The 25,561-nt window shown below is 44.9% G+C and overlaps 1 protein-coding gene across 2 annotated transcripts in view; it reads left to right on the top strand.

Annotated features, from left to right (window-relative positions):
• SP2 (Sp2 transcription factor) overlaps positions 1–25,561 on the top strand; it is a 156,700-nt gene that overhangs the window by 22,010 nt on the left and 109,129 nt on the right. For both annotated transcript variants that reach the window (XM_086924295.1, XM_086924294.1), the window contains exon 2: positions 3,469–3,545. In XM_086924295.1, coding sequence (XP_086780421.1) covers positions 3,469–3,545 — 77 coding nt within the window. The remainder of the gene's footprint in view (positions 1–3,468; positions 3,546–25,561) is intronic.

Genomic DNA, 25,561 nt, shown 5'->3' with positions numbered 1-25,561 from the left:
AAAACAAAAACCCTGCATAGAGACAGTAACTATTGGCACAATTAAGTATTATTAGGGTCTCCGCAAGAATAACAGCTTATCACTGGTCTAGTTCTTATAAGATTTTTCACAGGGATAGCCCACTCTAGTCGCGGACGGGCGCAGACGGTGCCGCCCGCGCGCGTCCCGCATTGCCGGAGCCCTTGTGTGCTTTTGTGCGCCTCCGTGCACCTCCCCTTCCTGCTGGCGCTTCCTGGCGCAGAACCTTGTGGGTGATGTAGTCCTTCACAAGAAGCGGCGAGCCTGGGTCAAGTTCGGCAAACGCGAGTAAAATGCGGTGAGGCGAGGCTTGGGGTTCCAAGACCAAGGTGCAGTAATGTCAAATGCAGTAGCGTTTGGATAGAGCTCCAGCGATGCGGGAGCCCTTGGGTGCTTTTGTGCGCATTCGGGCGCCTCCCCTTCTTGCGGCGTGCGTCGAGGCAAGGCTGGACCCCAAAAGCAAGGTGTAGTAAGGTCAAATGCAGCAGCGTTTGGATAGAGCTCCCCAAATCAGTGTTGGTATTCCCATAGAATAAAGTTCAGTAGGATAACATGCTGTACTATTTATTTGTGGTAGCATAGATCTTAAAATGGGGGCAATTTTAGATCTAGCATTGGCTTCTGTGATTGGCTTATGGAGATATGCTGCTATTTCCTTAGCAATTTCATACTGATATAATATACAATTAGTTTTATAAGTGTACCCCAACATGCCAAATAATAATAATAATTAAGTTTTAAAGTGCACAGCTACCTCAGCAGAGGTGTCCTGCCGCTGCATTGCAAATTCGCAGTGAGAGGAAACCGAGGGGTTAGTCTATTGCAAGGGCCAGGTTTTTAGAGCCTTCCTAAAGGCCTGTTCTGACTCATCATGCAGAGGTAAAGGGGCAAAGTATTCCAGAGTTTTGTAGTTTTCACCGTGAACACTGCCCCTATCCTGGCCTTAAGAATGCGGGGGAACCCTGAGCAGTCGCAGGTGGTTTTCTCTCCGGGCCCTACTTGCTGATGGATTTGCAATCTCTGCCTCTGGTAACCCGGGCCTTGATCTCTGGTGGTTCTGTAGGCCAAAGTGAGCTCCTTGAAATCAATCCTCCTAATGACAAGAAGCCAGTGGAGGTGCTGCAGATGCAGGGAAATATGATGGCGTAGCAGTACTTTCTCAGTTAATCTGGACGCTGCGATTTGAATTATCTGTAGTCTGCGGACCAGATAACCTGGAAGCCCTAGATATAGGCTGTTAGAATAGTACAGATGGGAAGTTACCAGTGCATGGACTGTAGTTTTCCTGCAGCCCTCCGGTATGAGGTGATGGAATTTTCTCAACGCTCTTAACTTCCAGAAGCATATGGAGGAGACATGGCGCACATGGGTCATAAAAGAGAGGTTGTTGTCAAATTTAAACCCCAGATTTCTGGCCGAATCTACCTGGTTAGGTGGCGGGTTAATCTCGGAGGGCCACCATAGAGTAGAGGGTGGTTGTGCCGCCTGACTATAGAATCATAGCTTCTATCACTACCTTGTAGTCTGGAATTAAATTACTTGTTTCCAGTCCCTATTAGTAACTCAACCAGGAGCATGACAGAGCTTTCCAACAAACTCCACCTTAAAGTAATTTAAAGGTGCAGATCATGATATAAAAACATTTTTGAAGATCTTGATTTTCTCTTGAAGCAATCACAGGATGACTAAGAAGTAGGCTGTGCGTGCGATCAACCAAACGATACCCGGATCTGGCATCCTTCCTAGCTAAATGATAATGCAAGCAGACTTATTCTAGAGAATACAAGAAGCCAATGGAAACTTTGAAGGAGCCACAGGAATTTAGGACCAATGCTTGTCTGAGTAATGCGAGAAGAATATGCTGAGCACTCAATAAATGTGGCCTATGGTATGGTGTCAAGAAAGAAGCAATTACTTTAGAAATAACAACCTTCAATCCCATTTGAAGTTAAACGGTGACGGGATTCTTATGCATTGTGGTAAAATGTTTTGTGGCCTTGCAAAACTAAAGTGAATAATTTCAGCCTAAAAGCTGATCTTTCTAGTTGATACAAATCCAGTAGTGCGCATGGCCTTAGTGTGAAGCATGGTAGTGTCCTCAGTATTTTATAGGCATGCCCACTCACTGGCAGTGTCTGGGGCACTTGTATAGCCAGAAGGAAATATTCTTGGAGTGAAGTAAAGGTACAGCTCCTGCCCTTTTCAAAATAGACCCGGAGCCCGTGGCTAAGGACCAAATGTCAATGTCATTGAATGGCCTAAACAGCACCCCTACAGAAGGACAATATAAATGTGTGGCGTGACATGAGATTGATGTTCATTAACATTCATCTTAGGAAGTTGACAGAGCTTGAACACTTTTGCATAGAAGAATGGCCAAATGTTGCGAACTCTGATTCTGCATAGTTAGTAGAAACCTATCCCATTAGATGTGCAGCTGATAATCTATACCAATATTTTTACTCAGCAAGGAAATCTATCCAATCATCATACTTCGGTTTTATATTTTTTATGTGTTGTATAGTTTAACATCGTAAAAATGTTTTTTTTTCATTGAGAGTGTGGATATGGCATGTTGCGAAGTAGAAATATATGTAATTAGCATGAATCTGATGCAGTGACAGAAAATGTGAAAAGTGCAAAGGGGTGTTGACATACTATGCGCTCTGTTGTATTTAATACTGCTAGAGAAGGGGCACAGACCATTACAGAGCTGCCTGTTCTTCATGCAGGTAATATTACATTTTGTGAGTCTATAATAGCGAATTTTACCGATTTGCTCTTATAGACTTGCAAAATGCAATGTATGTAGTAATCTGCTAATCTTTTGCGATTCCTACATGTTCCTTATTTGCGACTCACAAATAAGGAATGGCTTCCCATTCATTCCTCTAGGCCAAGAGACTCATAGGAATGAATGGGAATTGTGTGTGCAATTTGCGAGTACCCAATAGGTACTCACAAATAGCGCACGCAATTTTAAGGGTTGCAAAGATGCAATGGTTCCTAAAGGACACCCTGTTGCACCCCTGAAATGTGCATGTGTGCACATGCGGCGCACGTACATGCCCTAAGGGCATGTACGTGTGCCACATGGCACTTTGAAAAATGCTAAAATGTGCTTTTTTTCAAGGTAATTGCCAAATTTGCGATTCCTTACAGCAATATTGCAATTTGCGATGGCTGCTAGAATAGCATTTAGGAGTAGGTTTTCTTTCCTACATTGCACACAGCTAAATTGTGATCGCAAAAGCTGAAATTCTGCAAATCTGCATTTGCGATCGCAATTTAGCCTGATACATCTGGCCCTTTGAGCCTTAGAGTTGCAAGCTTTCCTCTAGAAATGTTTCAGTACCTCTCTTGTCGACCCTTGTTTTAGAATGTTGTGTCAATAAATCATTATGATGGCAAAATGAGTTGGTAATTCCTGACCAGGTTTCTGTGTTACAGACTCACATGACGGCATGGCAGCCACCGCAACAGTGAGTCCCAGTGAATACCTGCAGCCGTCTGCCAGTACCACCCAGGTAAGATCATTGGAGCGATGAGGTTATGAAATGGTTGTAAGATCCTCCTGGTGGCCATAATACTAATTTACATGCAAATAAAAAAACATTTTGGGAAAATAGCAGGTTTGTTTGGAGAGCCCCTAAAAATATGGAGGTACCTTTCGCCTGTCAAACAGCAGCTGCTGCAGAGACTAGCGACTCCTAAACAAAATAGCTACTACTAAAAATATCTATCCGTCAAAGTAGCTAAAAGAGCTGACTTTTATTTTCACTTATGTTGGAGGCTTCACATAAGTTCACATACTTTCTCCTTTCCGTGCTCATCGTGCACACCAGCTACTTTTTGAGTAAGGAATGAAGGTGAACCCATGCTGATCCCTTGCCCTGCATTGTGCAAGTATCCTTTTTAGCATGATCTTTGAGTGCCTTGACGCTCAGGGACATTGTGCTTGATAAATTGTTCATTTTTAGGGAACAGGAATAGATGATGAAAAGGGGCTAGTTCAGTTTGGGGTGTATGTAAACATGGTTCTAATGTTCACTCGTAATGCATCTAGTACTGCTTTGTGGAGGTTTGTCAAGTGCTACTCTAGAATGATCCAAATGTGTTCTAGTTAGTTGAAGTACTATGTTCAGTGTACCCCAAATTATTCCACCACACTTGATCCCAGACTGTCTTTGTGCAAACCTATAGGGCTGGTGTTGACATATGGAGACTCCACCCTCCAAGAGTGCAAGTAGTCTGGCTGCAGTTCTTGTGAAATCTCTGCGAAGCACTTCCTCAGTTATTTGGCAGCGTTAACGCCCCTAGAGCTATAGAAAGAGCCTGGTCTCAGTGGCCATACCCTAAATGCTGTTTCTTGGTTATACACACCTTCAGCTATAAGATTCTTTGGTGTCTCACTTTGAGCTACTAGCTGTTTTGTGTATTATTCTGCCTCCTTTGGGGTGCTTGCATTGCAATCTTTTAGGGACCATTTAAATCAGAAAGTAACCATATTTTTTGTCTTCACGGTAGCAAGCTTTTAAGGCTTCGGAAGACAACCCAGACCCGTTGGCTTTGCTGATGTTTTTTTTCTTTCATTTTGCTCTTGTCCAAATACAACTATTTTCGCCCTGCCTTCTTTGTGCGCCTTTGGCCTGCTTGCATGGAATTGTGTTAAATTATTTGACAAAGAAAAGAAAAATTTAGATAATTGGAATTTTATTTGAAGAGTTGGTTGAGACTGGGACTAGCTGGTACTGGTGAACTCTTTAGATCCGATAGCTAAGTCTGACTGTTGCCATTACAAAACAGTCCTGTGACTATACTGTGTCTGGTCACACTGCAAGACTTTGAATTCTGTCTGTGACTTTTTCTATTTCCATCCAAGTGGATTTTGCATAGAGCCAGCCAGCCCGCCCCCTGACTACTGTGAGTGTGCACCCCAGCCCTGCTCCCATTGGCTGTTTGTACCCATAGCCCGGTTACTGCTGCAGAGCTCAGTTTGAACCTACTGTCCGGTGATTTCTGCATGTATCTGTCTGCTGTGCCATCCTTGTTACTGCGGTACAAAAGGGGGGGTGATGGACGTTACTGCTGCACATTTCCATTAACAGCCCCAACACTACGACTGCTGAAACTTCAGCATCGTCCCTCGTGTATCTCGCAATTCACATCCCCAAGCCCTGTGACTGGTGCACATCTCCATTCACAACTCTAACCTTGTTGCTGCTGCACGTCCGTTCCTAACTCATGCTTTGTATCTGCTGCTTATCTGCTTTTCCTGCCCTAACTATGCAGCTGCTGCACATCTAGGTTCACATTTCCAGTCCCACAACTGCTTGGTACCTCCAGTCACATTTCCTGCCTTGTGACTGCAGCATCTTTATGTTCAGAACCACAGACTTTTTTATTAAATACGACATTTGTAAGCATTACCGAGAAATTTCCAGTTATGTTGATCAAATTGAAACAATATCATTGGAATCGTTTTAATTAATTCCCAATACAGTCATATTTAATATTACATAACAAACAACCTTTAAAATTCCAAACCGATTCAGTTTACAGTTCTCCATTTATCTTCCTGACTCTCTCCGGCTCCTCTTCTGTGGAAATGCGCCATCTCTTCATTGTCACTAATGCCAATGAATAGGCCACAGAGGCAATATCTCCCAGCCCTTCTGTTGGGGTATTTCTCGTTCCATAACCGCAAACTTGTCACTGTTGTATGCCGCCATTCAAAGTTCCAGTATTGTTATTGCTACAACTGACTGTTCCTACCAGTTAATGTGACTGCTACCTGTGTCCTGTAACACCGGATCCACTTTTGATCTCTGTAGCAGGACCTGATGAGCTTCTGTCTAGGCCCACTGCCACCCAAATCCATAAATGGAGTTAATTTTGGGCAAATTCATTTCCCGGCACTCAACTATTTCTTTGTTTAAAACCCTCAACCTGTGACTACTGCACATCTCGATTTAGAACAGAAGTCCTGTGACTGTTGTCACAGGGGCGTAACACAGATCCCCGCAGCCCACGGGGTGCGGGGGGCCTCAAGCTCCAAGGGGCCCCCTCGGCACTGTACTCTGGCCAGAGAGCTCAGTATTGAGCCCGGAAGAGGCCCCTCTACGTACCGTGCAGGTAGGCCCCCTTAGTTTTCGTTACGCCAGTGTGTTGTCACTGTATTTTCACAAGTGTAGTTAGTCCACTGTCCATGCGTCCTGTGACAGCTGCTTCATAGCAGCTACGAGCTGCTGTCCAAAATCTCCAGTGCCCTTCTTTCCCCAAAATAAACAAAGGAGGATATCTTTATGCATGCACATGTCCCCTAGATAGTAAGGCAGAGTTAATTGGGCTTGTGTTTCTGCATCAACAAAGCTAGAAATGTGCTTTTATGGTTTTTCGGTTGAGCCTAGCGCAGCGCGCATGCGCTGCACTATGAGAGGCTTCTAGTGAGCACTCCAAACTTCCCCGAACCTTCTCTGTGTGGGTGTGACTCTGCCCATACATTTGATTGGCCTTTGCATGTGGCTTTCATTAATGAAAGCAGGCAAATGGTGGGGGTGCATGTCCCACCTCTTCTTGAAATGTTCACTCCCGTGGTGTTTGGGTCTCGGGAGCGAGCAGCGGCGCACAGGGTGCCAGCTGCATTTCTCCCTCTTTGTGGCCGTCGTGGATCAGGTTACTAATTAAACACAGTGCGGTCGCTTTCACTTTCGCAGCCGCGCTTGTTGTTGTGGGCTTGTTTTTAAGGGGTTGAGGGAGGAGTAGATGGTAGCTGCCATACATAAAAATGTCAAATGTCTCATGATGCACTTTGGTTGCCTGGGCCCCTGTAAACAGAAGCCTCTCCAGATGCCGCAGATCCCTTTTATAAAGCCTACCGGTTGCGTTTCATAAGAGATTTGAGGCACACTGGGCCTTGCTGTAGTTCATTTCAAATGGCTGTATTTTTTAGAAACATCTTTCATTTTTAACTTAAACACTTCTCAATGCAACGAGTTCTACAACTTTACATTTCCACAGTACCAGCCCGCGGTTTGCCTCTGAGCTGCCCATGGGGAAGTTCCTATCATTTAATTTTACTGCCGCTGCCAGCTTTATTTTCTTTTTCTGACTGTTGGGTGCCTTGAGTAAACACGTGAGGTTAGCAGGCCGTGTATTGACAATAAGACGCTAGAGCGCGACGTTGGCAGGCTGGCTGCCGAGATCTGCGGTAAATACATTACACAGCACAGGCGGGTTGCCAATAGTGCTTGTTCAGCAGTTTGCAAGGGCAGTGGCAGTATGGATTTTCGAATTAGGAAGGAAGGCACTGTCCTTTCCTTTTGCTGGAACAACTAGTTGATGGTAGTCTGAAAATCGTCATCAGAACAGATTGTTGACTCAGTATCTGTTTTGAAAGTATCTGTTAACCCCTCCCCTTCTGGTGACGGAACCACTCCATCATCAGCCGCGGTCACGCTGTGCCGATCACGGCCCGCTCGGCACGCCTGTGCGGCGCGGATTCCGCGCCTGCCCTAAGCGGTCCATTGAGCGGGCGGGGCCGTGACGGAACCGCTCTGTCATGAGCACAGCGCAACCGCGGCTGGTGTCGGAGCGGTTCCGTCACCAGCATGGGCACGCCGCGCAGCCCCCGCCCCCTTAGCACTGCGGCGGAATAGTGAAGGGGTTAATGAGTGTAGTGTAGTTCCTATATCCTTGGTAGGCTCTGTGCATTGGAATAATATACACTATAGATTTGACATAAGACTGAGGTCAGTATGTCTCTATCGAGTACATTAAACTTAATTCTCCAGTATTAGGGGTGTATTTCATAGATTCACATGCTTGAATAATTCCTCGTCGTCTAAGTGGGAGTCCCACAGTACATAACATAGTAGTAAGAAGCATATATACATAAATATATACATAAAATATATATATATATATATATATATATATATATATATATATAATCTCCAAAAAGCAGTTGCCTGCAGATGAAGGAGCCCACAGAGATGTTGAAAATCTGCCTTCTTTATTCATGGGGTGAAAACACAGCACAAGTGGGTTGCGGACACAGGGCTCCTGAAGTCCGTGTTCATAACTTCCCCCATAGGCACATCTCTCCCAGCGCCGACTCGAACCTAATCGTATCAGCAGGGCTGCACAGCGTGCAGCAGGGCTCACAACGCGGCTCAGGCGGTGCCGCATACAATCCAAAAAGCAGTTGCCTGCAGATGAAGGAGCCCACAGAGATGTTGAAAATCTGCCTTCTTTATTCATGGGGTGAAAACACAGCACAGCAAAAGGGAACTGTTGCCAGCAAATGAAGTCCTTTCCGACGCGTTTCGTGCTTGCCGCACTTCTTCATGGGATGGGTTTTCATTCAGAGTGACACCTTGGCGATTTATGAGGCACCAGTTTGTAAAAAGTCCCGCCCACAGGGCGTCACCGCCGCGTGGCTTTCTGGTTCTTATGGTGCCACAGTCAAACTTCAGTGAGTTACCAAGTCTGCCATCCTTACTTTTTGAACACCAAGTGGGTTGCGGAAACAGGGCTCCTGAAGTCCGTGTTCATAACTTCCCCCATAGGCACATCTATCCCAGCGCCGACTCGAACCTAATCGTATCAGCAGGGCTGCACAGCGTGCAGCAGGGCTCACAACGCGGCTCAGGCGGTGCCGCATACAATCCAAAAAGCAGTTGCCTGCAGATGAAGGAGCCCACAGAGATGTTGAAAATCTGCCTTCTTTATTCATGGGGTGGAAACACAGCACAGCAAAAGGGAACTGTTGCCAGCAAATGAAGTCCTTTCCGACGCGTTTCGTGCTTGCCGCACTTCTTCATGGGATGGGCTTTCATTCAGAGTGACACCATGGCGATGTATGAGGCACCAGTTTGTAAAAAGTCCCGCCCTCAGGGCGTCACCGCCGCGTGGCTTTCTGGTTCTTGTGGTGCCACAGTCAAACTTCAATGAGTTGCCAAGTCTGCCATCCTTACTTTTTGAACACCAAGTGAGTTGCGGAAACTGGGCTCCTGAAGTCCGTGTTCATAACTTCCCCCATAGGCACATCTCTCCCAGCGCCGACTCGAACCTATTCGTATCAGCAGGGCTGCACAGCGTGCAGCAGGGCTCACAACGCGGCTCCATAATATGTATATTCTTTTCAAAAAATAAAGTCTTGAAGTACCATAGACCAAAATAGGCCCATAGAAAGCATTGAGGGAGAGCTCACTTTAGTAACATATCAATGTCATTATAATAGTACACTTTCCAGCCAATCAGGCTGTAGCACCCTCTAGAACCTTCTCCTCAGAAGCTCGAACCCTCAGATTTTCTACCGCACGTCGTGTGAAGGGAGTCTCCCAGAGCTCTTCTCAGTTTTCTTCAAACTTCAAACTTTCAGCTTTGTCTACACCAAAGAAGTCTTTATTCAGACCCTGTTCCTCATGTGGAAAACTGCGTCTTTTCAAGGAGGACTCTCATAAAAAATGCATTTATTGTTTATACCCGGATCATGAGGTGAGGCGTTGTAAAATGTGCAGGACCTTTTCAAATAAGACTTTGAAAGATAGAGAGGCCCGTCTCCTTCTGTGGCTACAGAAGTTGAAGACATCAGACAACACTGTGTCTGATTTGGAGAGTGTTTCTTCTCGTCAAACTGCAATCTCTCTGAAGCGTGGGTCTGAGTCTGACATTCCTTTGCCCTTTTTGAAGAAAAAGAAGCTTGTTGACGCTTCTAAGTCAGTCTCCCCACGGGATCTGCCGGCCTCTACGCCTGCGGGACCTAGTTCTCTGGCGTTGCAGATTCCCCCCCCCCCCCCCCCCCCCCCTGTGCCCTCGTTCTCTAAAACGAGAGCCAGCTCGTCGACGAGACCGTCGACGACGACGAAATCCGTCGACATTATGACGACGACGACTACTTCCCTGTCGACGACGATGAAGTTGACGATGACCACTTCGTCGACGCTGATTCATGAGGTCAGGCCTATTTCTTCTATTATCAAGATGTCGACGACGAAGAAGCCAATCTCGTCAAGGACCCAGTCCAAACGCCATTTGTTGACGAAAGCATCGTCGACGTCTGCCTCTTCGTTGACGGCGGCCTCGTCGACGGTCACTGCCCCGTCGACGACCAGCTCCTCCTCGATCGCGACTTCGTTGACAACATATTTCGACGACGTTATAAGTCTCGTCGTCGATAACAAAGCCAACGTCGACAAAAAAGACCTCGTCGACGGCAACAGTTCCTTCGTCGTCGGAACCCCTCCAATCCTCGGCGACGTCAGGAAAGTCTCCAGCTAAGATCTCAACGGCGACATAGTCGACGTCCTCGTTGACGGTACCGTCGATGGCTCCTTTTTCATTTGCCACTGCTACCAGCTTCACAGTGGTTAGGGCTACTTCTGTCAAACTCCCAGCTCCTCTGGATTTGAGCCCTTTGCGTCATCGATCCAGTCCTCCACCTCAATTGTTTGCCTCTGGAGATGAGAGTGAGTCAGAGGGCTCCTATGTGGACGATAACTTTCGGGCTGCCAGTAGCCCTTCGGAGTTGCACATTAAATATCAGGACTCTGATGATGATGATGATGATGACAACCAGGAGTTGCATGTCTCTGCTCCAGAAACCTTACATGCTGGTAAATATGAGGTTCATGGAGCATGTCTCTGCTCCAGAAACCTTACATGCTGGTAAATATGAGGTTCATGGAGCAGTTGCCTATGTCATTGATCTCCAACCTGCAGTACATGCTCGATGACTACAACCGTCGATTTCCACCATCCACGCCGGCATCTCCATTGCCACTAACTACACAGCCTCCTGTGCCTGCTCCAAGAGCCGCCTCTCCTACTCCACAACTTCCTGTTCATGTGGACACTGTAATAATACGGATACTGACCAGGATGATGACGTTGCAATGCCAGATTGGGATGCTTATCAGGCACAAACTCCCGTCTCCTCCTCCAACTTCCCCTTTGGCGTCGCCTCCAGTTGACATTGGGGGTTTCCATCTGTTGATGTCAAGAGCTGACAAAAGATTTCACTTGCCGATGGTTGTCAGGCAAGGAGACTGCTTTCTATATGATTTCAAAGATCAGCCTTTGAGGCAGGTGCATTCTATTCCGATCATAGACTTCATAGAATAGGGCACCGGAGGATTCGCCTGCTTGTTTAGTCTCTCAGCTGAAACCCGATTCTGTCATTAAACATGCTGCACAAAAGAGGTCCCGTAATCCATCTTCAGCTTTGACATCGCCTCCGGATCAGGATGGCCGCCTACTGGACACCATCAGCAAAAAGTTTTCCATGATGACTGCAAACCACTGTTCGGGCGGCAAATTCTTTAGCCATCCTCGGCTGTTACGACCGACAGATGTGGTCCAAAATTGCTGCCTTAGTAGACCTCATACCTGAAACGTCTAGAGCTGAAGCACAAAAGATAGTGCAGGAGGGTGAGAAGATTTCCTCTGAAATCATTGACTGTTCAATTGATATTTCCTCAACTGGTTTCCGACAGCTAGCTGGTGCTGCATTTTTACGGAGACAAGGCTGGCTCAAGTCTACGTCCTTTCGGCTGGAGGTGCAGGCTAAAATACTTGATTTGCCTTTCGATGGCGAGTCCCTCTTCGGAAAACATGTGGACGACGCCCTGGAGTCTATTAAAAAGGACACTGATACTGCTCGCGCCCTAGGTTCTCTGCAATACCGGAAGAGGCCTTTTCGTGGAGCACGTGGTCGGGGCACAACCTGCAATTTTTGTGGCTCCTCCCAATACCGCTCTTACAATGACAACAGACGGCGTTACTCCAAACAATCGCAGTCTCGACAGAACGACTCCAGGCCATACAGGTGTAAAACCACTTACAGATGTGGTAACGCCTCCAATAAAAAATGACTTTCACAATTTCAAGTCTTTTCCCATTCTGCAGATTGGAGGTCGAATCTCCCAAAGATTTTTCAATTGGTCACAAATAACTTCGGACCGTTGGGTTTTGGAGGTTATCCAAAAAGGCCATGCTCTGGAGTTCATCAAATTCCCACCCAACCCTCCACCATCTGTCCTCCTCCAAAACATCTAAAGGAGCTGTTTGCCCAAGTTGCAGTAATGATCCAAAAGGGTGCAGTCGAGGTGGTTCCTCGAAAACAAGGGAAGGGCTTCTATTCCAGCTTTTTTCTTATCAGGAAAAAGTCGGGAGAGTGGCACCCGATTTTAGATCTCCGAGCCCTCAACAAATTTGTCAAGTCCAAGACATTTTGAATGCTGGCCTTCCTGGAGATTTTGCAGTTCCTGAATCCGGAAGAGTTCCTCTCCACAGTCGACCTCCAAGATGCATACTTTCATGTGCCCATCCATTAAAGACACAGAAGGTACCTACGTTTCAAAGTGGGATCAAAGCACTACCAATTCAAGGTTCTACCTTTTGGCCTTCGTTCCGCACTGAGGGTCTTAACAAAAATCAAGGCTCCGGTGGCGGCTTATCTGCGCCTCCAAGGCATACAAATCTACTCTTATTTGGACGACTGCTTAATAAAGGCACCAACCTTTCTAAAGCAACTCACCACACTCAGACTTGCCTTTCCCTCTTCCGCAAACTGGGTCTCTCTATCAACCAAGTAAAGTCACATATCCGTCCATCACAACAGAGAGTCTTTCTGGGGGCGTTGATAGATACGCGTCTCGCGTAAGTGTTTTGCAGGAACGTCTAGATCGTATCATCAAACTAGTGACTCTTCTGAGCTCCGAAAGGTCAGTTTCTGTCCTTTCTGGGCATGACCTCGTCCTGCATACCACTGATTCCCAACTGCAGACTGCATATGTGAGTCCTTCAAGAAGAATTGGACAAACAATGGTGGCAAGTGTCGGGGTCGTTCAACGACAAGGTCTTCCTGACCCCCCGCATCCAGGGTGCATTGGAATGGTGGGCGCACCTTCCAAGCATCACAACAGGGAATCTGTTTCAAGAGCCGGCCACCATGCTTACCCTTACGACGGACACTTCCTTAGAGGGTTGGGGTGCACACCTCGGGGAGATGTCAATTAAGGGCAAGTGGACAGTCGATCAGCGCAAGTGGCATATCAATCGGCTGAAGCTTCTGGCAGTCTTCCTCGCCGTGAAATCGTTTTGTCTTCTGGTGGAAGGGGAGTCTCTGTTGGTGCGTACAGACAACACCACCAGTATGCACTACCTCAACAAGCAAGAGGGTACAAGATCTCTCCCGTTCTCCAAACAGGCACAACAGATCTGGTAGTGTGCACTTGACCGCTGTTCATGTCCCGGGTATTTCCAACGTCCTTGCAGACTCTCTCAGCAGATCGACCACAGACCACCATGAGTGGGAACTTCATCAGTCAACTCTGGAGTCCGTATTTCGCAGGTGGGGCCGCCCGGATATGGATCTGTTTGCGACTCCAGTCAACCACAAATGCCCACGCTATGCAAGTTGGCATCCCCACAAAGGATCGAGCGGGAATGCATTTTCGATCAACTGGTCCAACGAATTCATGTACGCTTTTCCGCCGATCCCTCTTGTACCTCGCCTTCTGCGCAGAATTAGGTTTCAACTGTGTCACATCCTGCTGATTGCACCCAGGTGGCCACGTTGACCGTGGTTCACGGATCTACTTCTTCTTTCTCAGTGCGATCCAATCCCTCTTCATCCGCTGCCTCCCCTTCTCACCATGACTCAGGGTCAGATTTGCCATCCAGACCCGGCATCTCTCCAGCTTCACGCTTGGAACCTGAACACCATGAGTTCGCCCATCTGAATCTTGATCCAGACTGTAGAAAGGTCCTTGCTCAAGCACGTGCTCCTTCAACCATTAAGACCTATAAATTAAAGTGGAAATGGTTTTGTGTCTGGTGCCATTCGGAAAAAAATGATCCTATGCTCGCTACTCCAGAGCAGATCTTGCCTTTCTTTTTCCATTTGGCAAAATCGGGACTTTCACATTCCTCCCTCAAGGTTTTCCTGGCAGCACTTTCCCGTTTTCGACATGATGGATCTACGTCTCTGTACTCCTCTCGGATCATTCACCAGTTCTTTAAAATTCTGTTCCGGATGTTTCCACCTATCCGGCATCCTCCTCCGGCTTGGCGTCTGAATCTGGTCCTAGCCCAACTTCTCAAACCTCCTTTGGAACCTACCTATTCACTCAGCGGAATTGAAATTCCTTACTTGGAAGGTTTCCTTCCTCCTCGCACTTACGTCATCTAGGAGAGTGAGTGACATCCACGCTTTTACCATACAGCCGCCCTATCTCCAATTCTCTAAGGACGCTGTTAATCTTCGTACAAACCCTAAGTTTATTCCGAAGGTTCCATCGGACTTCCACCTTAATGAACCGATCATTCTCAAGACTTTCTTCCCTAATCCTCAGTCCCCAGCTGAGCGCACTCTTCATTCCCTTGACCTGAATTGGTGCCTCAAATTCTACATCCAACGCACTGCTGCATTTCGAAAGTCTGACCAACTCTTCGTAGCCTATGGAAGGATGCATAAGGGTCATCCGGTCACTAAGCAAACAATCACTTGTTGGATTTCTTCTGCCATCTCCTTCTGGCATCAACGAGCTGGCAAGCCTCTTTCAGCTCCTGTGCGAGCACACTCGACGAGAGCAGTGGCTTCCTCTACTGCCCTGTTTGCTGGAGTGCCTCTGCATCAGATCTGCAGGGCGGCAACGTGGTCCAGTAGGCACACGTTTATGAGGCACTACTGTCTGGAGACCGTCAACGCTGCGGACACTGCTGTGGGTCAAGCGGTGCTCCGAAACCTCTTCAAATAAGGTGAGCCTCTGTTGTTTCCCGCCTCCTATCATAAAGGGTTTTTCTTATGGATATGCAATGTTGCCTGTATATGTCTATGTGATGCAACTTTCTTTATTGCCTTTTATGATTCTTATTGTGGCGTACTGCTTTCTACTCTTATTCAAGCATGTGAATCTATGAAAGACACCCCTAATACTGGAGAAGAACAGAAGTTACTTACCTGTAAACTGTGGTTCTCCAGTATTGGTGTCTTTCATAGATTTACATGCGGCCCACCCTTTCTCCCCTCAGAGGCTCTCTTCTCCTCATGCACTCTTGGTCACTCCTGTGCTACGAAAATCTGAGGGCTTGTGCTTCTGAGGAGAACGTTCTAGAGGGTGCTACGGCCTGATTGGCAGGAAAGTTGACTATTATAATGACATTTATGTTACTAAAGTGAGCTCTCCCTCAATGCTTTCTATGGGCCTTTTTTTGTTTTATGGTACTTCAAGAATTTACTTTTTTTAAAGAATATACATATCATGGAATATTATTTTATGTGTATATATGTATATATTATGTATATATTTATGTATATATGCTTCTTACTACTATGTTATGTACCGTGGGACTCCCACTTCGATGACGGGGAATTATTCAAGCATGTGAATCTATGAAAGACACCAATACTGGAGAACCACAGTTTACAGGTAAGTAACTTCTGTTCTTACTTGTGTGTGCCAGCTAACTCCGAGGTTACTAGAAACTTCTCGAATGAACAAGAAGGGATTCGTTTCTGACAACAGCATAAACATAACAACTTTGTTTCCCTTAGAGTCGGAACATAATCTTAAGAGTTGTGGAAACAATAGATAACAGTTTCACTCAGTCAATCGTACATGCTTCGGTTCTACAGAGTTGCACAAAAATAGAGAGACAGGCGTTTCAATAAAAGGGTTTATTGAACAGTCTTATTTCTCATGCAAGAGATATGAGCTGCTACAATCGTAAGACCGAATGCGAAGTATAATGCGTATAGCGTTAGCAGAACTATAAAATAATACTGTAATAGCATGTCTATGACATATACAAAAATACATACATAAATAACACAGGCTAAAATAATCCTACCCAGGTGTACCTAACCAAAGTGTAGTACGAGGGAAGAAGTAGGTGCTGTTTTAGCTATAGTTTAGTTGTAGCTATAGTTTAGTTTGTTTCGCCAAGAACTGCCAAAAGTTTCTCTAGGTTCTAATCAGCTCCATACCTTAGAATGAGAGAGGTTGGTATCTCTTTCCCGGTACTTGATCGCTAACACCCCGCAAGGGGAGTCAGAAACACTGGAGCTGAATTCTCGGTGAGGAAAGTGCGTCAGTTGGGGACTTGACTTCCTGTGGCAAGCCGCGTGGTGCAAGTAGGTAGCCGAACCGCACCATGTCTTGCCATAGCAAGTGAAGGTATATTTATACCTTGAAGGTGTTTAGAAATGCCAGTATTGACGTACAAATCGGGCATATGAATGTTGTGAATGAACCCCTAAGGAATAGATGTTCATGCATAATAAATGAGTTCTTGGAGAAATCAATATCCAGGCAAGGAGAAGTCCTAAAGGCTTAAGAGTCTGGTTTTCCAAGAACTCGTTGTGATGAAGAGGATCGGATGTTGTTGATCATGCCTGTATTTGGTTAGTATGAGCAATGCCTAAATAGGGACTGGATTTCTATGCCTAAAAAAGGCCAATGTGAATTGTACCTATATAAGGGCATGAATCGGGAAATCTATACACAGTATCTAAATCGACACACAACACCCACTCCACTTTCGTATGAATGACATTACTAAATCCTAAACATGTTAAACATATCTAAAATATATCTACACACGAAGTGCTAAAAACATGTCAAAAACCTATTCCTAAAAATACATTTAAAATGTTTTGGCACGCATTAAAGCATGCTTCATTCTAAGCATATGTTGACATTTGAATGCTAAATGAATGAATCAGAAAAATATACATTTATGAAATGGCTCCTAAATACAGAAGAAAAAGGGCCGAAACCATTTCATGTCATATTACATAAAACTGTTTGTTTGTGGACAAGGTCATAAATTGTCTCTAGAAGTATTCAAAGAATTCTGTTCTCTATGAGTAGTTCTACTAAAAGCAGATTACTTATGCCAAAAATGAAAAAATCAAATTTGGAAAAAAATATTAATCATAGGAAACAGTTCCAAAGTTAGTACCTTGTTTTCAAAATCAAAAGTCAGTGTTAGGGCTTGGAGAAAACATGAAATCTTCTATTTCTGTAGACAAAAAGTGGTCTACCGTTGTAGGTGAAAATTGGAATACCTTGTTTAGAAGATTAACCGCACATAGATGTGAACTATCGCCTTCAGCATTGGTCGGATGATCAATGTTCGAATCGGATGTTACCTTCACGCCTGATGTTTCCTCTCGTACCTCAGCAGTTGCAATTTGCATCTGTGAGATCTCAGTGAATGACGTCATCAGAATTGGTAGCCGCTGGGGACAACACAGAGCATGGGCCATTACGGGGTCCTGTAGAGTATAAACATCCGTTGGCATCACTGATGGGAGTGTTAGACAGATGTCTAACACACATTCTTCACCGCATAGCAGGCAGCGTAGAACAGGTAAGATGCAATCTTGCCAGATTGATCTGAATGACAGAAACCATGTAGTATTTAATTCTCGTAGATGCGGTTAAACCCAAAATTTGGACGATGCGCGCACAACACTTCATCTCCTGCAGAGCTCTCTCCACTTGAATTGGGTGTCGATGGTGATTTGGCTTGCCATATCGCAGCAGTAGGAGCAAAAATAATATCCCTGCAACGAGTCCCAGAAGTAAGGGCAGTCTGCCAAACACAGAGTGCACGAAGTTTGGAATGATTTCGAGGACTGCTTGAAAAGGTGCTAACAGTCCGGAAAACACGGTCTTAAATACATCTACAATACCGCTCGTATCAGACATGTTTAAGATACGTCCCAGCATTTCTAGGAAATTTATAGGGTAGTTTGTATTAAAAAGGGCATGTATTCCGGCAGAAGTCCTTGCGACTCATAGGTGTCTTTGGCTGAGGTCAGCGGCACAGTTTTTTGCAAAAGAATGGCTTTCATTCTGTTTAGAGTATCAATTTGTATAGAAGAGATGTTCAGTGAAGGCCATAAAGGCGACTCCCTGGCTGTCTAGGTTTGTGGAAACAATACTTGCATACAGCAAGTGACCCTGGATGTAACACTCATTAGATATGGGATACCTGTCAACATGCCACAGCAGCTGTGATCGTTGAACATGAGGTAACTTCCATTTGAAAGTTATCCCAAAATTGGATCCATCACTGCAGCTGGTGAGCCTTGTATGTGACAGGATAAGTTGTTAGAGGAACTATCACAGACCCCGTGTAAATTAATACCCTGACAAAGGAGAGAACCGCTAGGTGCGTTTTCTATTTTGTGCCGCTAGGAAACACTTCACGTCCCCCACTCCAACAGCTGTCTGTGTATGGTAAATTCCAGGATGTCTTGATGTATTCTTGACCCAACCTTTCATATTTACCTGCTCGTATGTGTTTTAGGCAATACTGAAAATGGAAAATTGTAACCGGCAGAGTGATTGTTCAATGTATTATCCATTCAGTAGCTGGTTTCTCTACTACTGTGAATGGTAATCTTTCCAGTTTTTCAATGCTCAGCACCGTATAGTCTGCTCCCCTTTGTGCCAGTTTGATCTGTTTATCAGTGAGATTGAATTCTGAAAACAGTGACGTAGTGTTGATTGAACGACAAGGCACATAGCCTGCACACAAGTTTTAGAGCGTCCAGCCTAATAGCATGATAGAACATAATTGTGACTGACCATGTTGTAACATGACCAAGTCTTGTTGCATGATGTCAATGGCAGAAGACACAATGCTGTCCAATGAATATATCCTGGATGACAGAGTGGTTAACCCATTGTCTACTACAGGGAGAGATTTCTCTAAATGAATACGATCAATTTCTTGTATTTGTTCTGCAGTCTCTGCTTGCGTAATCTTCCATATTTCGTTATATGCAGCATATATACCGGTATATATGAAAAGTTTTTGACGTGGTCTTCTTGGTCGTAGCAGGAATTCCCTAAGGTCTGCACCATCTTTAAGTAAAGATAAGTGTTTTACATCCTTTCAGGAATCGATCTTGATAGTTGTTTGTGTCTCTGGGCCAGAGCAACCATTTGTTCCAATCTGGATCTGATCTGTTGTGAACCAAAATATTATGTACGTCAACCTCCCCCGTGTAGTGCTATTACTTGCAGGCATAGGTATGGTCGGTGTGTTCATTTCTTTGATCTTGGCTAATGCAAGTGTCATTCAAAAACATAATTTGCTCAGGGATAATACAGGTTCTAAACAAAGCTTCTACCCCCTGCACTTTCCAATCTTTTGAACCCCAGACAGTTTTTGTCTCAATGTTGTCTTTCCAAAAGTCGAAACCTTGGCTAGACAGTTGGACAATAAAGGCTGCAAAATAAATCTCTTTAGTATTAGTTAACTTACTTTTCATTCCTGTTCTGTTCACATTTTTAAAATAAAATGTTTCAGCATTGGATACATTGAACCCTGAAAAATATGGAAACTTATTCGCAAACATTTTTGAGCTACCCTTTGGAGATGTAGGCAATGTTCCCATGGGTTATACATATATACATTCCTTGGCATTGCAGATTTGTGCACACAATGATGACCATAATGGTTATAACAGTACATTTGTCCATAGTCTGATGAACCTTCCAAATATTCATGATCAGTGAATACTGCAGACATCTCTAGATCAGACATCATATTATTAACAGTCTCGAAGTCCCAATCATCAGAAAAGGTACTAGAGGTAATAAAGTCACTTAATGAAATCTTGAATAAAGGTGGAATCTTCAACAGCTCCGACAGGCCAAAAATGTAATATTCTGTTTTGTTCCAAGTTATACCATCAGGTATAGGAACGGCTGTGATGTTCACTGCTGACAAGTCACTTTGTTCACGATGGGATGATTTGTGTGGTTTCAGAAGAAAGTTCACTTGTTTACTTGCTGTGTCCATTTTTACATATCTTCCATTTATCAGAATACCCAGAGTTATTACCAGAGCTAACCAAAGTAGAAGAAAAAAAATTCCCAACACAATCCAAAGGTCAATCCATGGTGAAACCATATAAGTCTTTTCCAGGTGATGAAACAAGTCTGTTGCTAGTTCTTTGAAAGTTCTTTTTGCTGGCGTCATTTCAGGTTCGCTGGGATCCTTAGAAAACATATCTGAAGGAAACAGGTTAGTATTAGATTCCTTACCTTAGAATATCCCCCGGCGTCAGACTGGATCCGGAAACTTTTGCGTAGCAGTACCCTTGCACGTCAGTAGGCGTCGTCTGCGGCTCCCAGTCCGTTGGCGCCGGGATGATGTCGCCGGAGTACCTAGATGCCGCCCTCGCGCGCTGACATCAGTTCTTCTTTTTTACGCGCCGATCCGGAAAAAGTGGTACTCTTAGTCAATTTTTGACTAAACTTTTTCAATCATTTTTGGTCATTTTTCGAAGTCTATCGACTCCGACGGTGCCGGTAGGGATGCCCGGGTTCAAACTCTGCATCGACTGCAACCGACTGATGTCGGTTACCGACCCCCATTGCCAGTGCCTTCACTGTCTGGGCCCCGACCACGACGACAAGTCCTGCACCGACTGCGGGGTCGGAGTCATCATAGCTCCGGGAGTCGTCACCAGTCTTAAGGCTCGAAGTCCTCGGTAAGAGGCACAAAAAGTCGAAGAGGTGTCATCGCTCTTCCGACTCCCCCCGACGCATCGTGCAAACATGGCGGCTGTGTCTGTGTGTCAGCTCCCTGAAGCCGGTGGCTTCAGCTTCGACAACTGCAGGAGGTGAGGCGTGGAGAATATTGGCGAACGGTTCTCTGTGAGGGGGACCGGCGTGAGACTCGGAGGGTGGGGACTGGAGACTGCGGAGGGAGGAAGGAAGCATAGAGAAGGGTATTCAGGAGCAGGCGTGTGTGGCCGCAGCCTGAGAGCCGGCTGGCGCCCATTGTAGGAGGGTGATGCGAAAGAGCCTGTTTTAAGGAGTCTTGAACATACTAACGTTTCTTCTATGTCTTAATATACGGTGGATGAAGAAACGTACCTTTAGCAGAGTTCTAGTTTTCCAGGGCTGTGTAGCCAGAATATTTCTTATATATCACTAGCAGATATACAGTGGCTTTCCTTGGATGCATAGTGCAGTAATGTGATGTAAAGTCCAGTTTTCTCTCTGTGGCATTTGTCTCAGAAATCATGAGTTGAGCACAAACCACTGCTCCTGGTGTGTTCTTGTGTTTGACACTTGTACTAGCTGTATTTCTACTGTGTAGTAGAATGTACACCCAAAATTAACATTGGAGTCTGTGTGAGCTTTTCCTAAACTCCCACCTAATTGATGGCGATGACAATTGAAATGTAAGTGTGGCTGATGCATGCACTTCTGTTATACATATGAGGCGGTAAGCAGTTGTGTGGGTTCGTACCTGAATTCTTGAGTAGGCATTTGCAGTTAAGCATTCACCCAGGGCATACTTGGATTTGACTTTAGGAATTGGAGATTTGCATGAGCCATGTTTCTGTATGCCATCCATAAAGGTGCCCTTATATGTTGTGAAAGTGTGTCACTGGTGTGCCTATGTGTTCTTTCAGTCTGTGACGATTGATTTTGTGCCTCATCCAGACCTGGATGTTTTGGGCCAGCCAAGGCTCAACTTCACCAAGACAAAAGTCCTGTTTATTGCCAAGAACAACGAGCAAGAAAAAGCCCAAACCTCGCTAAATAATACAAATCCTGAATGTTTAGAACACCAGCTTTCGCTGAATGCTAAGTCACTTGGATTCACATTGTACACTAATCTATTAAATAAAGTGAATCCTTTGCTTCCAGAAAGTGACTTTAGAACTGCGTTCAAGCCCTTGTGCGCTTGCATCTGAATAGTGGTAATGCCCTGCTCTGTTGTGCCTCTGAGTCAACACTTACCTACTTGGAGTCATCCTGCAGCACCTCATCCGGAGCCTGCAGAAATATCACATAATCTCTATTGTGATAGAACTCAATTGCCTCTCCTTACCATCTTTCAAAGCACCTGTATCACTTACAAAGCCATCACGCCCAGTACCCTGCTTATCTTGTAGGCAAGCTCATCGTTGTTGGATCTTGGCACGTGCGAAACAAGCACCCCATCAGCCTGGAGATTGAAGTATTAAATAAAAGCCCAGAGGAACAACATTCTTTTATCCATCGGGTAAATACCTACATCACAATGCAGTATCAGTACACTTCTGCTGCTAGAATCCTGCTACCTCTCCTATCCCCAACAGTATGCTTGCCTTTGACCCTATACAGTGCACTGCAGCCTTTTGACTAGGTTTACACTGTACAAAAATCTCATTCATACATATATTTTCCTTTATGGTTATCAGGGTCTTGTGAGATCGGATTGCAGCAAGTACTAGACATTGTCATGGTGGTCTGGCCAACTAGAGTGGGCTGTTGCTGTTCTATTTTGAAGTGTGTGTATGTTTGCTGTTCCTCAGTTGCGTGGATTAGAGTACAGCCGTAGGTAGGGAGAGTAGAGAGTAACATGCACTGTTGTTGTATGTTCTATTGGGAGATGTATGTTGAGGTTGTGTAATTCAATATGTGGTGTTTTTCTTTGCTTTCTTTTTAGTTTTGTATCTTGTTAATGTTTTGGTGCCTGGGTCATCTTTACAAAGGAAGGTCTGTGTAGCGACCTCACTTGTCCCCATGATGCCGAAGACACAGTGATGTGCAGCGCTCAGCTGAGTGAGAGGCTACTGGGTTGAGCCCATAGCGACACTTTCTCCTAATGGGGGTCCTTTACCTGACATTTGAACTATATGTATATTTTGTACTGTGCAGTATAATTATTTGTTATGCATTGGCAGAGCTTGCCTGGATTTGCCCTAGTCTTAATAGGGGTGTTGAATTTCATAAAATATCTAGTTGCTAAAGGACTAGATGCTTCAGAAATGTGCATGGTCTGTAAAATAATTCCACTTGTTTCATCTAGTGAGGTGATAAATGATGGCAGCATTCTCATATCAGTGCTCTGATAATGACTTCTCTGATTGTACCAAGGCTACTATTGTGCCAGGGTTTGGATTTTAGCAAGGCACTGGTCATGCATTTTTCTAATTACACTGGAGATTTAATCTCAGATCTTTGAATATTCAAAGGCTCTACATTTGTAGAGGCTCTCAATTCAGCAACAGTCTCTCTTTAGGCTACATTTCTGATCATGGTAGGGCTCTGGAAATGCTAGCTGTTTTATTATCCTGACATCTGATTGTAGCAGAGTTTTGGATTTGCCATTGCTCTCTTTCTTACTTTAGTTTCAAAGGAAAATCTTGTTATTTCCTCTGGCAAATGTACTTTAAAGCATTTAATGGAGTTCACAATATGTCACTGTAAATATATCAGATTCTACTTTGACCTAGGTCCTAGGTTGCTATCTGGAGATTTAAGGGATCAGATCGCTCCCAGTCTGACTCTCTTCACCTAAACACATTATTATTAAGCACAATTATAAAGTGAATGGCTTTGCCTAACGATGTGTCCCAGTGCTTGAAGATGAAGAGCCAGAGAGGAATATCACTATCTAAAACATCAACCCTATTAGAAGAGACAGAGCAGAAAGCTGAGATAAGGGCCTTTGCTAAAACAGTGCGAATAACTAGGTTTTAAGAATCTTTCGGAACAACAGTTCTGATAGTTCCATCCTTAGATAAAGAGGCAGTGAATTCCAAGTTCTAAGAATACAGCAGGATTGGTGTGTGGTCACCAAAGAGGTCAGATATCTTAGACCCCTATCATTAAAGATTCTCTGGTGACTCCTAGATATAAAGAAAAACCAAAGGTGGTGATGGACGGAGCGTTGACAATACAAACACTCACCCCCCAGTCAACTGATCTGGGTTTAATCCATCACCGTTCTTTAGCTCACTCCGCCACCCCAGTTCAGACATGGCCATATGCAAATCAGTCTGACCCTGTGCCTCATGGGAACAGTCCATCCCATTTTCAAGGTGTAAAAACATTTACCTGCCACTGCAGCTCTCTGATGTTCAAGAGATAGCGCCGGGTCCAGCCAAAATCCTACGTTCATTACTTTCTCCTTTTGGATTGGAGTAGATCCCATTACATCGGGTCACAAGGCTGATGTTCAGATGGAGGGGGATTTCCCTACAATGAGAGCCTCCCGTTTTATTACTATTTAGTTTGAGGCATCTATTAGTCATCCAATTGCCTACCCAACAACTTTCAAATTGGACAGCCATTCCATCTATCTCCTTGGATATTGTGACCTTTAATTGAGTGTTGTCTGCATAGGACACAATAGTAACATTGTGACACTCCATTTCCGCCAGTGGGCGCATATAGATGGCGAATAATGTAGGGCTCAAAATGGGGACTTGCAGCACCCACTTGGACAAGGAGATAGGATCTGAGGAGTATAGTTTCTGGATCGCTTGAAAAGAGCTGTCTTGAAGGAAGGATGCCAGCCATCGCCATGCAAGGCCCCCCACAATCCCCTAGCCGATGCAGAAGTAGGCCATGAGACACGGCGTCAAAGGCGGCGCTTGGATCTAGTATGATCAGCATCATTGTCTGACTCCCATTGGCATAGCGCCTCAGGGATTCAGAAGTCACCAGTGAGGGTGATTCCGTGGAGTGGTACGCACGGAAGCCAGACTGGGCCGGGGGTAATAGCTTGTTGGCCTCAATAAACATGGACTGTTGACTAGTTTTTCTGCCACTTTTGCAAAAAAAAGGCAGCAAGGAGACGGGTATTAGACTTTCCTTTTAAGAAGGATTGACGGGAGGGCATTTCTTTTAAACCAGTGACTACTTATTTTTTTGAGTAATAAACAACACAAATGCCAATACTGGATTTTACTCCATAAGAACCAGTTGTCAAACCTAAGGACTTTGATTTACATGCGTTAAGTAAAAGATACAAACAGGAAAACAATTGAAATGTACTAGATGTAGTCACTCAAAGAAGAGACTTGATTCTCGTTATATTTCTATATACATATGGAAGGGATATGAATAGATGTACTGCAAGAGTCACATAGGAATGTTAGAGTAGAAAGGTCTACTGCATATACTAGTGAATACAGTCATCTCTATATACAGAAAAAATGAGTTATATTTAGAGGGGTCGGAGTGGGACTTAGTGGGTGGATGGATGGATGCATGATGGATGGATGTATGCATGATGTATGGGTGGATGCATGGATGGGTTGTTGGTTGGATGGGTTGGTGGATTGCATAAATTGTTGAGGGATTGGCTGTATATATGCATCTATCCATACACCCATCCATACACCCATCCATACACCCATCCATGCATGCACCCATGCATGCATCCACCACCTCATCCATGCAAGCATTACAACAAGAGCCCGCAGCTCTCCTTCGTCTCTCCTCGCCCCCCCTTCCCTGAGCCCGCAGCTCTCCTTCGTCTCTCCTCGCCCCCTTCCCTGTGCCCTGCCCTGCTATTGTAAATGACAATGCCATTTATTTATGTTAAAAAAAACATAAATAAAAACAATTTCAAGAGCAATGCCAATAGCTCTAACTTTAACAAAGGCAAAACCATTGCATTGTAAATGCTTGTTGTGACATATCTGCCCTTTCTTGGGAACTTTGGGCCTTTGTGCCACTTGTTTCCCCCCGTTTTTTGTGACCTTTTCTGCCCGTTCTTG

The sequence above is a fragment of the Lissotriton vulgaris genome, chromosome 5 (assembly GCF_964263255.1).
Source record: "Lissotriton vulgaris chromosome 5, aLisVul1.2, whole genome shotgun sequence".
NCBI lineage: Eukaryota > Metazoa > Chordata > Amphibia > Caudata > Salamandridae > Lissotriton > Lissotriton vulgaris.
The sequence above is the reverse complement of the archived record's forward strand: the minus strand, read 5'-3'. Positions and strand labels throughout refer to the sequence as shown.